Source organism: Pecten maximus, chromosome 8 (genome assembly GCF_902652985.1).
Source record: "Pecten maximus chromosome 8, xPecMax1.1, whole genome shotgun sequence".
NCBI lineage: Eukaryota > Metazoa > Mollusca > Bivalvia > Pectinida > Pectinidae > Pecten > Pecten maximus.
This window is the reverse complement of record NC_047022.1, coordinates 25,131,268-25,146,204: the sequence shown is the minus strand read 5'-3', so window position 1 is coordinate 25,146,204 and position 14,937 is coordinate 25,131,268. Positions and strand designations below refer to the sequence as shown.

Sequence of the window (14,937 nt, the reverse complement as noted above, 5' to 3'; positions counted from 1 at the left end):
GATCCTGGGCCTGGGCATGTCGTTCCTGTGTCTGATCTCCCCCAGCGTCCACTTGGTCGACATACGTAACATCGGACGAAGTAGTAGGCCTACTTTCAGTAGTATCCCCCGACTCAGTCGTAGCCGCATCACATGAATCAGCCAATCTGCTCGGTTTCCTCCTCTTCCTCTGACCTGCCGCCCTCGATGGAGTTCCAGCAGGCCTCTTCCCCGGTAACACTTTCTTGTAAACTGGCATAATCTTTCAAAAACTTGAATAATTATTTCCAAAATTCACAAAATTCTCAAGATGGTGGCTGAACTTGCCGATGACTATTGCTGCAAGAACGCTAGCTACTGCATTCACCGTGACGTCAGCAGATGACGTCACTGATGACCTCAGACATGGTGTCACAGAAACAATTAATTAACTCATTATCGCTTTTTAATTAAGATTAAATTGATTAAGAAGATTGTTCCAAACTACTTAAATATTTATGTTGATTATTCACCTATAAATAGGACTGATAATGAATGTATCGTTGTTGTTTTTATAATTAAGCAGTATCTATACAGAATGAGGTGTTTTCACAAATCAATACATGTCAACTCTTTAACACAATAAAGGACACTTATAATAAAGTTCAACAATATAATGCTTCTGGTAAGGGTGAATGACAAGGACAAGTTTTAAGTAGAATGGAAAGAAAAATAGTTAATGTATGAGTTGGATATTTGGTGTGAATTGCCAGGTATATTTAAACTATTACTTTTACAACTATAGTTGATATCATTTTTACACTTCACAAGAAACACATTTTGTACTTACTCCCAGCCCTTGACAAAGCCAGACATACTGGTCTACTCCCCACCTTTACTATTACTAGTATTTGTCTTTTTTCCCACTATCTTTCCTAACCTCTTCTATCTTTCACACTTAATTATAATTGATGTATTTTGAATATCATTTTGATATACAGTAGGCAATTCATTAGTTCATATGTTCTGATACTGTGCCCTCAAGCAGATGTGAATGATGTTTGGCTGTGAAAGGTTGTGGGTCATAGTATGTACAGTGTAGGTATGCCGGGTAATAAAAAATGCTGATGCATATTTTGATGAATACGCAATGACATCATGTTGTTTTTATGTCAAGATTCAGTTTGTAATGAAAAACAGTGTTAATGAGGCTGATGATGAGGGTGAGGATGTTACAATAAGGTATCTAACAGTATATATCAGGATAGTACATTCACATGATGATGATGATGAGATTGCTGGTTGTACATGTGAGAATGAGATGCTACATTAGAATTTGGCAACATTTGTGTCGATATATCTTGTAGATGAAAAAGAAAATAAAGAATAAATTATGTACATGTACAAGTAATAATTCTCTGGTCAGCTGATGTCTTATTCAATTAAAAACTTTGCTTGATGAATTAGATTCATAGTGTTTGTAACAAAATGCTTAAAACAAAGAATTTGACTTTTGAAGCTAGAGCCTTTGACAGTTTCCAGTTACACAGTAGATCTGTACCTTTTAGAACACTTCCTGAAAACTGGAAAAATGGTAATAAATGCTCAAGTTTTCAAGTTTTCACATGAAAACAAACTATGGACAGACAAGAAAACAACTGCTGAACCATAACAATGTTTTTTTTTCACACTTGGTACATTAATCATGCCCAAGCATATTGTATGTGATGCAATCCTTATATTCTAATATCTTGACAACAGAGTGAAAAAGTACAAATTAGATCCAAGCTATTATTGGAATTGAAATATTTTTATGAAATTCAAGTTGAATATCTAGATAACCTCACAAGTAAATGGTTCAACTGACCACTCACAACAGTCATAACAATCTGCCAACAGATTTACATTTCAATCTTGACAGAAAAATAAAAGTGTCTTGAACAAATCAAACATAAAAACTGCCAGGGGAAAACTGAGAATTAACAGAACACCACAGAAATTAACTCAGATAAGATACACCATTAAATGATACAACACCACAGAAATTATACACAAGTGCATGTATTTGGGATCCTTTCTGTAATATTGTTTTTAAAACATCCACTTCACTAATAAGTATTTTTATCAAGTTATCTATAGGTTTCAGAATCAAGGTAGTAGCTACATGTGAAATAATGTAAAATTCAAATACATATATAACTCAATGATGCAATGTCTTATGTTTAAGAGTATATTTTTTTAAATTCTTACAAACATCCACTAGCGGATCCAATCACTAAATTATTGCCCCCCCCCCCCCCCCCCCCCCCCCCCCCCCCTTCGAAAATTCTTGGATCCGCGCCTGATCCCGAATGATTGCAAACTTGTTATATTCATTTTCCACCGTGGGCTTTGCCCCCTGGACCCCCCCCCCCCTACCAAGGCGCGCTGTTCTGGACCCGCTGGGGGCCCTGGCGACCCCCAGACCCCTCGCCAAGACAAATTCGGCACGCGCCTGGGGCGCTCGCATTATCACTAAATTGCTGGAACACCCTCCCCCCCCCCCCCCCTCCCTTTTCGAAATCCTGGATCCGCGCCTGACGACATCATACTCGTGACACTTAAAATAACAGTATTAAATCAGTCTGTTATTAATTTGCACTCTCGGTGAGTCAATTTTGGATTAGTCAACTTACATTTCTTAATTTAAACAAATCAATTTAATGTAAAAAAAGACCTTTTCATCCTAACGGGTTCCCATGCCATTTGCCCACCATACATCTTGCAAACATATCGACTATAACAACATTAAAACCACTGTTCATTGCTTAAATGAAGGTACATGTACATGTATGTAGTACAAATAGCGAGATATTACGAGTACAAAATCATAAGAACAGAATACAAGTATATGCTTTCCAACATTTTTTTCCTCTTGGAGAATTTTTAAGCCAATAGTTTACTGAATTGTACATCGATTCTGATGCGTTCTAGATTTAAACGAATTAATGCAAACCAGTTACTATCATCATCATACGCAGATACCCGCATCATCGCGATTTGGACATTCTCAGTCACCATCATCATGCCAAAACTTACGATGTTAATATCAGCTTAAATTACACCAATTATTGGTAACTCATCGCTTCAGATTACATTGATATTGAACCAACTATCGATACGCTTACTCAGAATGCCATATAAAGCTGACAAACATTGATAATTCACATCAGGTGATACTCATCGTTTCCGCCCTGCGCCACATTGGATGTGGGTAACTACAGTTACCACCCGCATCAGGTTACCCCCCGTGACTTTGGGAGAGAACTGGCGTATCCGGAAAAAAAATCACGTGGTCGGGCAGGTGACCCCATGCCGTTTCATGACCCATCGTGAAATCGAACTCCGGTCGCCAAGTAAAAGACAAGTGTGTTGGCTCTGTGCCACCCGACCACTCCATTTTATGTTTCTGGTCATAGTCTATAAATACTACAAAGTGCACCTAGGGACCCATAGTTAGGGAATAAGAGCTTCCCTACTTGGATAATTGGGAGTGCATCTCACATATGTATTTAGTCAGATATCGCCCCGATACGTGACGTCTTTTCAATGTGACTCATGAAGTAATTAAATTGTTAGTGGCAATATATTTACCGCCAAACCTTAATAAGAAACCACATTCTATTTAAGGAAATAAACAACGGTTTTAACAGCTTCCCATGATACATCCCTTGAATGTACACACTGTCAAGGTTACCAGCCGACTTATTATAGGTAGTGTAGCTCTCATTGTCATTTAAGTGTTTGAAAAAAAAAATAAATAAAAAAAAAAAAAAAATAAATAAAAATACATGTCAATGGTCGTAGTTCATTTTTTTAGAAAAACTATCTGTGGTACATTTGTATGTGGAATAATTCAAATATTTAGAATAAAAGAAAATCGTACAAAATGCAAACGTAACGATTGATATGGTGAATAGAATGTAACTGTCATATCTAAAATGCAAGGATTGCACAAAAAACGCAATTATAGATATATTTCAATAGAAGTGATATACAGCAAAGCCAAAATGAATTAAACAGCTCGTCAGACATGCGAAAGGACGAAAGTCTGGATATCTAGAAAATAACTCGTACTAGAAAAAGTCTGGACGGCGAGGTAAAAGGATTCAATGTCCGTCAACTATCCTATAATCTTTAAGCTACTATTCACCCGAATTAAATTTACCCACTCTAGTGTTAACAAAGATAACAAGCTATATATTGGTACTATTACGTGTAAAATATTATACAAGAGAGAATATATCTCTACGTTTCTAGTACTAAAACTTGTAAAATAGTCTCTAAGAGGGAATATATATCCTCATTTTTAGTACTATTACGTGTAAGATAGTCTGTAATATATAATATATCACCACATTTCTAGTACTATAACGTGTAAGATAATCTGTAATATATAATATATCACCTCATTTCTAGTACTATAACGTGTAAGATAATCTGTAATATATAATATATCACCACATTTCTAGTACTATAACGTGTAAGATAATCTGTAATATATAATATATCACCTCATTTCTAGTACTATTACGTGTAAGATAGTCTGTAATATATAATATATCACCACATTTCTAGTACTATAACGTGTAAGATAGTCTGTAATATATAATATATCACCACATTTCTAGTACTATAACGTGTAAGATAATCTGTAATATATAATATATCACCTCATTTCTAGTACTATTACGTGTAAGATAGTCTGTAATATATAATATATCACCACATTTCTAGTACTATAACGTGTAAGATAGTCTGTAAGAGAACATTTATCTCCATATTTCTAGTACTATAACTTCTAAGATAATCTGTAATATATAATATATCACCACATTTCTAGTACTATAACGTGTAAGCTAATCTGTAATATATAATATATCACCTCATTTCTAGTAATATAACGTGTAAGATAGTCTGTAATATATAATATATCACCTCATTTCTAGTAATATAACGTGTAAGATAATCTGTAATATATAATATATCACCACATTTCTAGTACTATTACGTGTAAGATAGTCTGTAATATATAATATATCACCACATTTCTAGTACTATTACGTGTAAGATAGTCTGTAATATATAATATATCACCACATTTCTAGTACTATTACGTGTAAGATAATCTGTAATATATAATATATCACCTCATTTCTAGTACTATAACGTGTAAGATAGTCTGTAATATATAATATATCACCACATTTCTAGTACTATTACGTGTAAGATAGTCTGTAATATATAATATATCACCACATTTCTAGTACTATAACGTGTAAGATAGTCTGTGATATATAATATATCACCACATTTCTAGTACTATTACGTGTAAGATAGTCTGTAATATATAATATATCACCACATTTCTAGTACTATAACGTGTAAGATAATCTGTAATATATAATATATCACCTCATTTCTAGTACTATAACGTGTAAGCTAATCTGTAATATATAATATATCACCTCATTTCTAGTACTATTACGTGTAAGATAATCTGTAATATATAATATATCACCACATTTCTATTACTATTACGTGTAAGATAATCTGTAATATATAATATATCACCTCATTTCTAGTACTATAACGTGTAAGATAGTCTGTAATATATAATATATCACCACATTTCTAGTACTATTACGTGTAAGATAGTCTGTAATATATAATATATCACCACATTTCTAGTACTATAACGTGTAAGATAATCTGTAATATATAATATATCACCTCATTTCTAGTACTATAACGTGTAAGCTAATCTGTAATATATAATATATCACCTCATTTCTAGTACTATTACGTGTAAGATAATCTGTAATATATAATATATCACCACATTTCTAGTACTATAACGTGTAAGATAGTCTGTAATATATAATATATCACCACATTTCTAGTACTATAACGTGTAAGATAGTCTGTAATATATAATATATCACCACATTTCTAGTACTATTACGTGTAAGATAGTCTGTAAAAGATAATGTATCTCCACATTTCTAGTACTGTAACGTGTAAAAGTGTGTGTTAAAGACAATTTATCTCCAAGTTTCTAGGTCTTAACTTCTAACATAGTCTGTGAGATATTATTTTTCACCACATTTCTAATACTATTTTGTATATAAAAGTCTATATGAAATAAAACATCTCTACATTTCTGGTACTTTAATTTTTAATATAGTTTGTAAGAGGGAATATGTTTCCACATTCTGGTAATGTAATGTGTAAAATAGTCCGTAAGAGATAACATTTCTCAACCTTTCTGGTAATATAATGTGTAAAATAGTCTGTCAGACATAATATATCTTCACATTTCTGATACCTACGTGTAAAATAGTCTGTACGGCGGATTATCTCTCCTCATCTCTAGTACTTTAACTTGTAAAATAGTCTGTAAGAAAGAATATATATCTACATTTCTGGTTCCATAACTTGCAAAATAGTCTGTAAGAAAGAATATATGCCAATATATCTGGTACTAAAACGTGTAGAGGGAATATTTCTCCACATCTCTGGTACTATAATGTGTAAAATAACTTCAAAAGGTTTCACTTATCGCCATAACTTGGCATTGAACGTAACGTGTAAGATATTTTGTGAGATGATATATTGACACATTTCTAATACTGTCAAGTGTCAAATATTATTGCATTTTTCAAAAGGCTTTCTTTTAGCACATTTCTGATATCGTGTGAGCTATATTGTATGAGGGTATGTATTCGTATAACTTTCGCGTGTAAAATATTTTGTAAGGGGGTGTCTATCGGTACAATTCCGGTACTATGGCGTGTCAGCTATATTACAAGAGGGTATCTATTGACATAATATAGGTCCTACCACGTATAAGATATTTTGTAAGAGGGTGTCTATCGGTACAATTCTGTGTTTCTATCAACATTTTGCTAAACATCATTAGCTAAATGATTCCATACTCAATGTAATGTACGCCCATTATCATCGGTCTTATCCGTTGTTAGACAAGAGGGTGGACCCCATCCTAAGGGTCAGTATTAAACGGTTATTGTATAAATACTGCTTAACACTCAAAGTCCACTCATCGACAGGCTAACACGAACATCATGAACTCCGTCTGTTTAGTATTGCTTCTTGTACCTGCAGCAGGTAAGTTTATTTACTAATAATATCGATTTGTTTCAAGTAACTTTACTTACAAGCCCAATCAGCGTAATATCAACCATCACTTTGGACATATTCTATTAAGATGATAAGTAAACAATATCTCATTTGAATATTCTTATCACTTTCAAATTAAACGGCCAATATATATGTATTTTGTTCGTGGTCTTTGAGGTTATTGACATAGGCTGTCAATATAACAACTGAGTGGACACTAATTTAAGTTATTAGGATACATTATAAATTTATTAATATACCGGTATATAGTATATACCGAATAACGGATGAAGGCATACATTTCAAAAATTATCCAAGGGATACAATTAGGAAAATCGAAATAGGTTTAGAAGATATATATATTGAAATGGAGCTGCGCCAACCAGATAAAAAAAAAATAGTTATCAAAGTTGGGAAAAGTTTCAGCTTCAATTTGGAGTGTAAATGTATATTCCGTGTCAGTGCTACTTCTCGTAGTGTTCTGATTATTCTATTAAACACACAATGTCGTTATCATTTTGTATGAAACATGCATAATCAAGAAAAAATACAAGGCGCACAGAATGAGTAAACTAATTCATTAACTACGTATACAAACGTATAGAGTCCAGTAATCATTAGCAGGGTAATATTTACGGAAATATTTCAACTGCATCAGATGTAGACATTCTTGAAATGCAGGGTTAACAGAATAACTAAAAAGAGATTATGATATTTGATGCTAAACATCCAAGGTTTCTTTTTAAATATCATTTCAATTTAATCTTTTTTTTTCTTTATCATTTTCTGTCATTTTAATTAATATTTTTTAATCACTATTTAAGAGTTTTGATTTGAATTCTTATTCTAATTTTTCTGGCATTATGCGTATGAATATAATATAGTCTTACTAAATGTTATGTGAAAATAATTCATAAAACTAAAAAAAGGGGATTTAATGTGATGAAAGTATTCCGGATAGGAATGTTAACTGATTGACATGAGTCAAAAGTATTAAGATAGGTAAGACATTGTAATATTGTGCATTTGTCTATCTAATTATAGATACAATAAATCATATTCGCTTAGTGTTGTAAGCCCGAATACTAAAGATGTGATTTCCCTGCCATAACTGTGTCTGACATAGATACAGTAAATGTTTGTACATTTAAGTCAAGAATTTTATTCTGTAACACATTCAAGGCCTGACTTATTCTGTGTGGAACTGAAGCACTGGTCTGAGATAGTTCAGTAACATATTAAATGTATACTTTGCCGAAGAGAATGATATCTTATCTCTTTGACCCACGCCTATCCTCAAGGCAGACGTTATAGATCATGAACAGTGTTCGCGTAAGGACTTTAGATAAGGGCGTTTAACGAAATTCCTTCATAACTAATTACCTAACGACCAGTGTGGATATATTAGGAGGTGGACTATGATACGGTAGACTCCTGAAGTCAGACCTTAAACTGGTGTTGTGTACTTAATAGCTTTGTCATAAACACTATCTTTGTCTTAGACATCAGTTTAGTTATCCGACAAGGTTTTGTTGTTGCATAAAGATTCTTAACACACATGTGACATGTTTATTGACTTCAATGCATTTTCATAAGACATGCACCGTTTTACCTTTCAGAAAGAATACAATGTCTATTGATAAATCCGTGTTTCAAAATGATTTTATTACATCGCATTTTCATATCTTCTGTGCTCTTTTATTTAAAATGTAGTTATATTTTCTGAATAGGTGCTTTATATGACCGAAATAAATTTAAAAAAGATAGTCGGCTCAAAAAATGATTGATGAATTCTTAGATGACTAAACTATGGATAGGTTCACTGTAATACTAGGTACATGTATATTTAGAGATGTGATATTTATTACGAGAATCTACATTAGAAAAAATGTCAATATACTTGCAGGCAAAAACTACATGCTTTAAAATATAGATAATCTTTAAAAAAAAACACACACTTGTTTTATATATTTTCCAATTGTTTCCTTAGAAATCGAAATACGTTTTTCACATGCTTGTTTAATTGTAATTATGTGAGAAAATAAGAAAACATGGGGTTGTTCCGTAGACAGGGATATATATCAATCCTTTGGTAGGAGTTTGGCTGGCCAACACAAGACTTCTCAGATATCCTTCTCCATGGAACGGCCAATGTACGATTCTCTTGTTTATTAGAATTACATTTTCTCACTCTTGTATATGATATTTTGTGTCTCTTCTCCCCAGTCCTGTGTTACAACTGTAATGGACGGAGCGATGGAAACTATGAGATTGGCTGTCGGTCATACCTGATCTGTACAGACGGCAAACCTGTCATACATGATTGTCCTAGAAACCAAACCCATTTCATGGTCTATGACAATAGAACCCAACAGTGTGCTGAGTACGTATATTGCATTACATATGTAAAATGTCAATTACATAATCTGCCGTTTATAGAAGTGAATCAACCCATTTTCATTTTTGCATATGACACTAATGTACTATACCTAGGGCGATTTTGATTGGCAGCAACAGTAGGAATTCGATTCTAACATTCTAATATGCATGAACAAAGACATTACGTCATGGGTTCAAAATGGCGCAACAAATAATCTGCATCCGTTTAATTTTGTCATTCACGGTTTTTACTTTAAAACCTGCCTGTCAAAATGTCGTTTGTTTGAGCTATATGAAAAAAAACTTTTCCCAGACTTGCTCACAAAATAAAAACTTACAAGACTCGTTTCTTTAAGATCCTATATAAACTGAACTAATGCAAGCAAAGATGGTTTATTGTAAACAGTATTCAATTAGATATATTTATTTCAGATAACGGGCAATTTTTTTATTGGCCAATATATAACTCAAGTTATGACATGCACAAAACTGTGACATGTATGCTTAACCATCCCATAGTTTGAAAGAAGTCATTTTGTCGTAGAAAATAGTAATAAACTTAAAATGTCATAACCCTATGTGACGGCTATTGCCGATAGCTGAATAGCCACTTCGATTTGGGGAATTTGATTTTTCATTTTGTTTACATTATTCAACATATTTAGTCCATTCGTATCCGTTAATATCAGAGTATGAGTAGTAACGCAGTATATTGTTTCAGAATTATCTTTAAAACGCATGAATTATTTTAATTTGTAGTCCATCCAGTGTGATGCATCCCTGTGGTGTTCTGCGGGACTGTACGGGTATTAAGGACGGTCGGTTCCCGGATGAGGATGAGCATTGTCGGACCTTTTACACGTGTTCTGAAGGACAATTCCTTGGGCACAATTTTTGCCCAGCAGGTGAGTAAGCTTTTGGCATATTCAATTGGTAATGAAACAATGACATCAGTGTAATATTTCACTCAATAATATGGTAAACATCGGTTACACATCCATGCCAGAGATTTCATGAACATATCCCATCTGTAACCCTGTAACGGACATTGGCATCAGTGTGCAATAAATAACATGATAAAGGATAATTCTTTTAAAGAAAACTTAATTTGAATACAACTGCTGATTCATTGCCATATTGGAGAGTAAATATAGCGAGAACTACCAACAAATAAAATACCTTGTCTTCAGTCATAAACCAACTTTACTGAATTTACAGTTAATAGTTCAATAGAAGGTAAATCACGAAAATATATGGAGAAACCTCTTGCACTCAAGACGAGCACTCAATTATTGGTTAGATATCATTACAATTGGTTAGTTTAATTCGAAAGCGTTATTCGTCATGTTATGCGAGTTTTGTTTTTGTTTTTCTTCTTCTTGGCCTTATTTTTATTTGTTTGTTGTTTGATTTAAAAAAAAATGATAACTACTTTTTCCATTTTGCGAAGGTCTGGTATTCGATTCTACAAAAGGTACGTGCAACTGGAAAAATGCTGTCGCCCCACCCTGTGGAGATATGGTCAATACACCACCTTAAACTGGAGGGGAAATGAATAATTGTTTGTTTATTTACATGTGACAATTATGATATTAAACTACAAAATAAATTTATTTAGTAGTGTTTTATATTACTTATGTTAAGATAGCTATATATTCTTACTCTAAGCACAATACAATGTATCTTATAAAAGGTATAGTTAAAACACGCTTAAATCTGATCACAGTAGGTACAAAGACCCTGTAAAGTCGACCAATTCACTATGGATACTAACTCTAACCAGTGCATGTTTTATCAATACATAATTGTAATTAGCACACTTTTTGGTCACATGCCCTTGAGATAGACATGGCAAGTGTGTTTAATGAGTATCTTATTTACTATATGAAGAACATTTGGTAACAAGTTTATTTTTTGGTTAGTTAAGTTGTTTTCGTTTAATCATAAAAAGATAATTTCATTTTGTACGTTGATATCAATGAAATGTATTGAAATTATGTGAATCACACATGCAAGCAAAAAGTATGCTTATGTGATAAAAATGAGACATTAACTTGATATTCAACAAAACATCGGACAATTCTATAATCACCGGTAATGTATGCCAATGTTAAAGAACACACAAGCGATTTATGTTCTTCGAAATGAATCCGGGCAGTTCCGGAGGCTATGGCTACGCATCATGGGCATAATATGAAAACAATTATGAAAATGAAGGCCGATTGTTAAATAAGATCTTCGCAGCATAGACCGAAATCAACATGGAAATCACGCTCAGATGTCCAAAGTACTTTCCGAGGCCATAATAGTCATACAGAAACTTTTGGGGGGGAGGGGGAACGGTGGCGCCCCTCCCTTCTCCCCGCAAACCCTAGGGGCCCAACAGAGAGGGTATTAGCTAATTATTTAAAATCCTACTTTTGTAGGAGTGACAGAATTTGCCTAAATATGACCTGGAGCACAATTGGATGAAGAGGAAGGACAGAAGAATTTCTTCTGTATGGACAAATTGATTTTGATAAAATTAGGTCTGCAGCCTCCTTGGACAGTATAACCTTAATAGAATTAAACTATTCCCTCAGAGACAGAGAGATGGGCCGAATACGAAAGTCAAAATTGGTTATTAATGTAATTTGCTTTGAATTTGTTTTGGAACAGGAAAGCTTTATGTCAGTTGATTGCAGTGCAAGGTACTTGGGAAAAGTATTCGTAACATACCCTAAATGGGAGTATTTTTGCCATAATCACGTATATATCACGGTGAACAACAAAGGCTCTTTTGGCCTCTTGTATTATAGCTGTTGTGAAACTGTGTCAGTAATTTCGTAGTCTACAGTGACCCAACAGCTGTCAACTTAGTCGTTATTCATGAGTCTTTACTTAACGCAGACGAGATAACAGGATTATTATCGGAAAGGTCATTCATACACACACTCACAATGGTTGCCCTCTTTGTGCTACTTTCAGCTATCTTCTCCACAGGTAAAAGAACTTCAGCTATGCATCAGGACGACTGTAGTTACTGTTTTAACTTTTTAATGTAAAATATGACAAATAAGTATTGTCAATTTATGCATTATACCATTAAATCTTCAAATAAAATTTGCCGCGGATAAATTGCTCACTGTTCAATTAGGCAATGGAGACCGGATAATTTTAAGACATGTCAAGTGCGGCATATTTCGAAAATTTTAAATAGATACCGATTTCCGTTGCGTTTCAAGCTGAGGCAATTGCATCTAAAGAAATCGTATATATTTCAAAACGGAAACAGATTCCGTTTCACAAATCTTTCAAGGTCAACTTACTTAATAATGACGTATATCTGGATCAAGATTTGCAGGCAGTTTTCCAAGAGCTACCAGTCTTATTTACATTTTTATTGTAATATACTGTTTTTTTTTATTGACCGGCAATGTGGCAAGACAAATGGCCCTTACTATTTGGTTAATAGCATTGCATGTTTTGAAGGTACGACGTATGAATGTTCCCCTAACTCTAACGAGACCGTAGAGATAGGGTGCCGGGCATTCTACAGTTGTGAGAACGGCCATGGTGCACTGATCGACTGCACCGTCATCAACTCTCAGTATGTCTACAACGCCGCCATTGGACATTGTGATGAGTAAGTAGCATGTGGTATGTCTAGTAATTTTAAACTGATTACCGTTTGCGATACTAAAGCATTTTAACGAATGGTTGTATGGGGAATATTCACATAAGTTTCATTTCTGCCGAATATTTTAAAAAACTAATATGAAGAAGACATGAATGATAATAATATCAGGCTCATTTAATAGAATACAGTCATGTTAGCCTCTAATTTGTGCTATTCTTAAAAAGCATCAACATGACAAATAAATAAGATAAGATATATGAAAATGTTTCATTTCAAACTTATCTATTTATTCATCAAGAGTTTTTATTTACACGTTTTTCGTGCAATCTAATATCATGGTAAAACAGTACTGATCAAAATGGAAACTTTGTTTTGAACATATTCTGAATTCTCCCGATTTATGATATTATCATATAATATATTGTTTTATTCATCAAATGAGCATTATACAAAATACTGCGTGATTACTCTACCAGTCCCCTGAACGTAGCTCCACCTTGTGGTCAACAGAAAGATTGCACCAACTTGGGAGACAGAAAATTTGCAGACGTAGATAACAACTGTACGAGTTACTACACATGTTACAGAGGCACTTTCTACGGTCATAACACTTGTTCTCCAAGTATGTTATATTTTTCGTATTGTATATTGCTTATAATTGTAATATATACTAAAGATAATTGCTGAAACTACAAATCCATTCGATATCCACGCTTTTACTTTGTTATAATACAATGTCTTTCGCGTTCTTTGTACCGGATGTGACGTATTCAACAGCTTTATTATGTAAAATATTCCACAACACTACGTGAAATGTCATTTCAAATGCAACATATGACGTTAAACATTCGCTACAGTAGCATTACATACGTTGTACTACATAAATTGATGTCTTATTATAGTTTTAAAATAATTTTAATCAATATAGGTCTGGTTTTTGACGAGAGTCTACAGTCATGCAACTGGCCCCGAAATGTGCTGCCACCTTGCGGGTCCAAGGGAACTACGTAACTCCACAGAATTTGTATAAGCACCCCCAGTTACTGTCACGTTGCATTTCAATATTAAGAGATGTAACGAGATTGTAATATATACAATAAATGTAGAAAGCTTACAACATGAATGTTTTGTTATGAATTTCAAATGTTTATCGGCATTTAATTATAACAACATTTATTGCATTTTTGCCAGTGAAATATAGAAATGTATCAAACTAATAAAACTTATATTTTCACTGCGGCGATGAGCAGTGAAAATATAAGATTTTGCAGTGAAAATATAAGTTTTCCGCTTTTGATAAGAGCGGACCTTTGTATTCACCTCATTGAAACTTGCCGATTTTTTTCAATCGAAGCGGAGATAGATAAATTGGTTATTTTGCTGTATTTCTGAAATTTTCAGACTAGTTTTTGACAAAATACTCCTTTGGCGATAGCTATTCATGCTCAGTCGTTTCAAAACAGCGCCGTCAAGTTGACGTTGAGTAACGTCACAAAGAGATGACGTCATTACTGATTCCCGCACTTTTAAACATTATTAAGTTTTCGATGTTTTTAATTTTGTTTTTAAGTTCATGAAATGCATCATCAACAACAACAATGAATTAACAACAACAATATGTTAACAAACCCACGAACTTTATTCGGAATCGATAAAACAATGGAAAAATATCAGCAACATATCAACAGATTATAAATGTGCACGGAGATCATTGAATAACGAATTGAAAATATAAATATATATGTTCCATATATATGTAAGGGATTCTTGCTTCATCGACGCCATAACTCATACAAAGGTGA

The 14,937-nt window shown here is 33.5% G+C and overlaps 1 protein-coding gene across 1 annotated transcript; it reads left to right on the top strand.

The window, feature by feature from the left end:
- Positions 1–6,992: 6,992 nt before the first annotated feature.
- On the top strand, positions 6,993–14,252 carry LOC117332228. The gene is made up of 8 exons (XM_033891113.1): positions 6,993–7,125; positions 9,364–9,520; positions 10,276–10,421; positions 10,967–11,053; positions 12,325–12,498; positions 12,988–13,141; positions 13,612–13,757; positions 14,064–14,252. Exons 1-8 carry the CDS (start codon positions 7,083–7,085, stop codon positions 14,144–14,146), a joined length of 990 nt encoding a protein of 329 aa, XP_033747004.1. The 5' UTR covers positions 6,993–7,082; the 3' UTR covers positions 14,147–14,252.
- Positions 14,253–14,937: the final 685 nt, after the last annotated feature.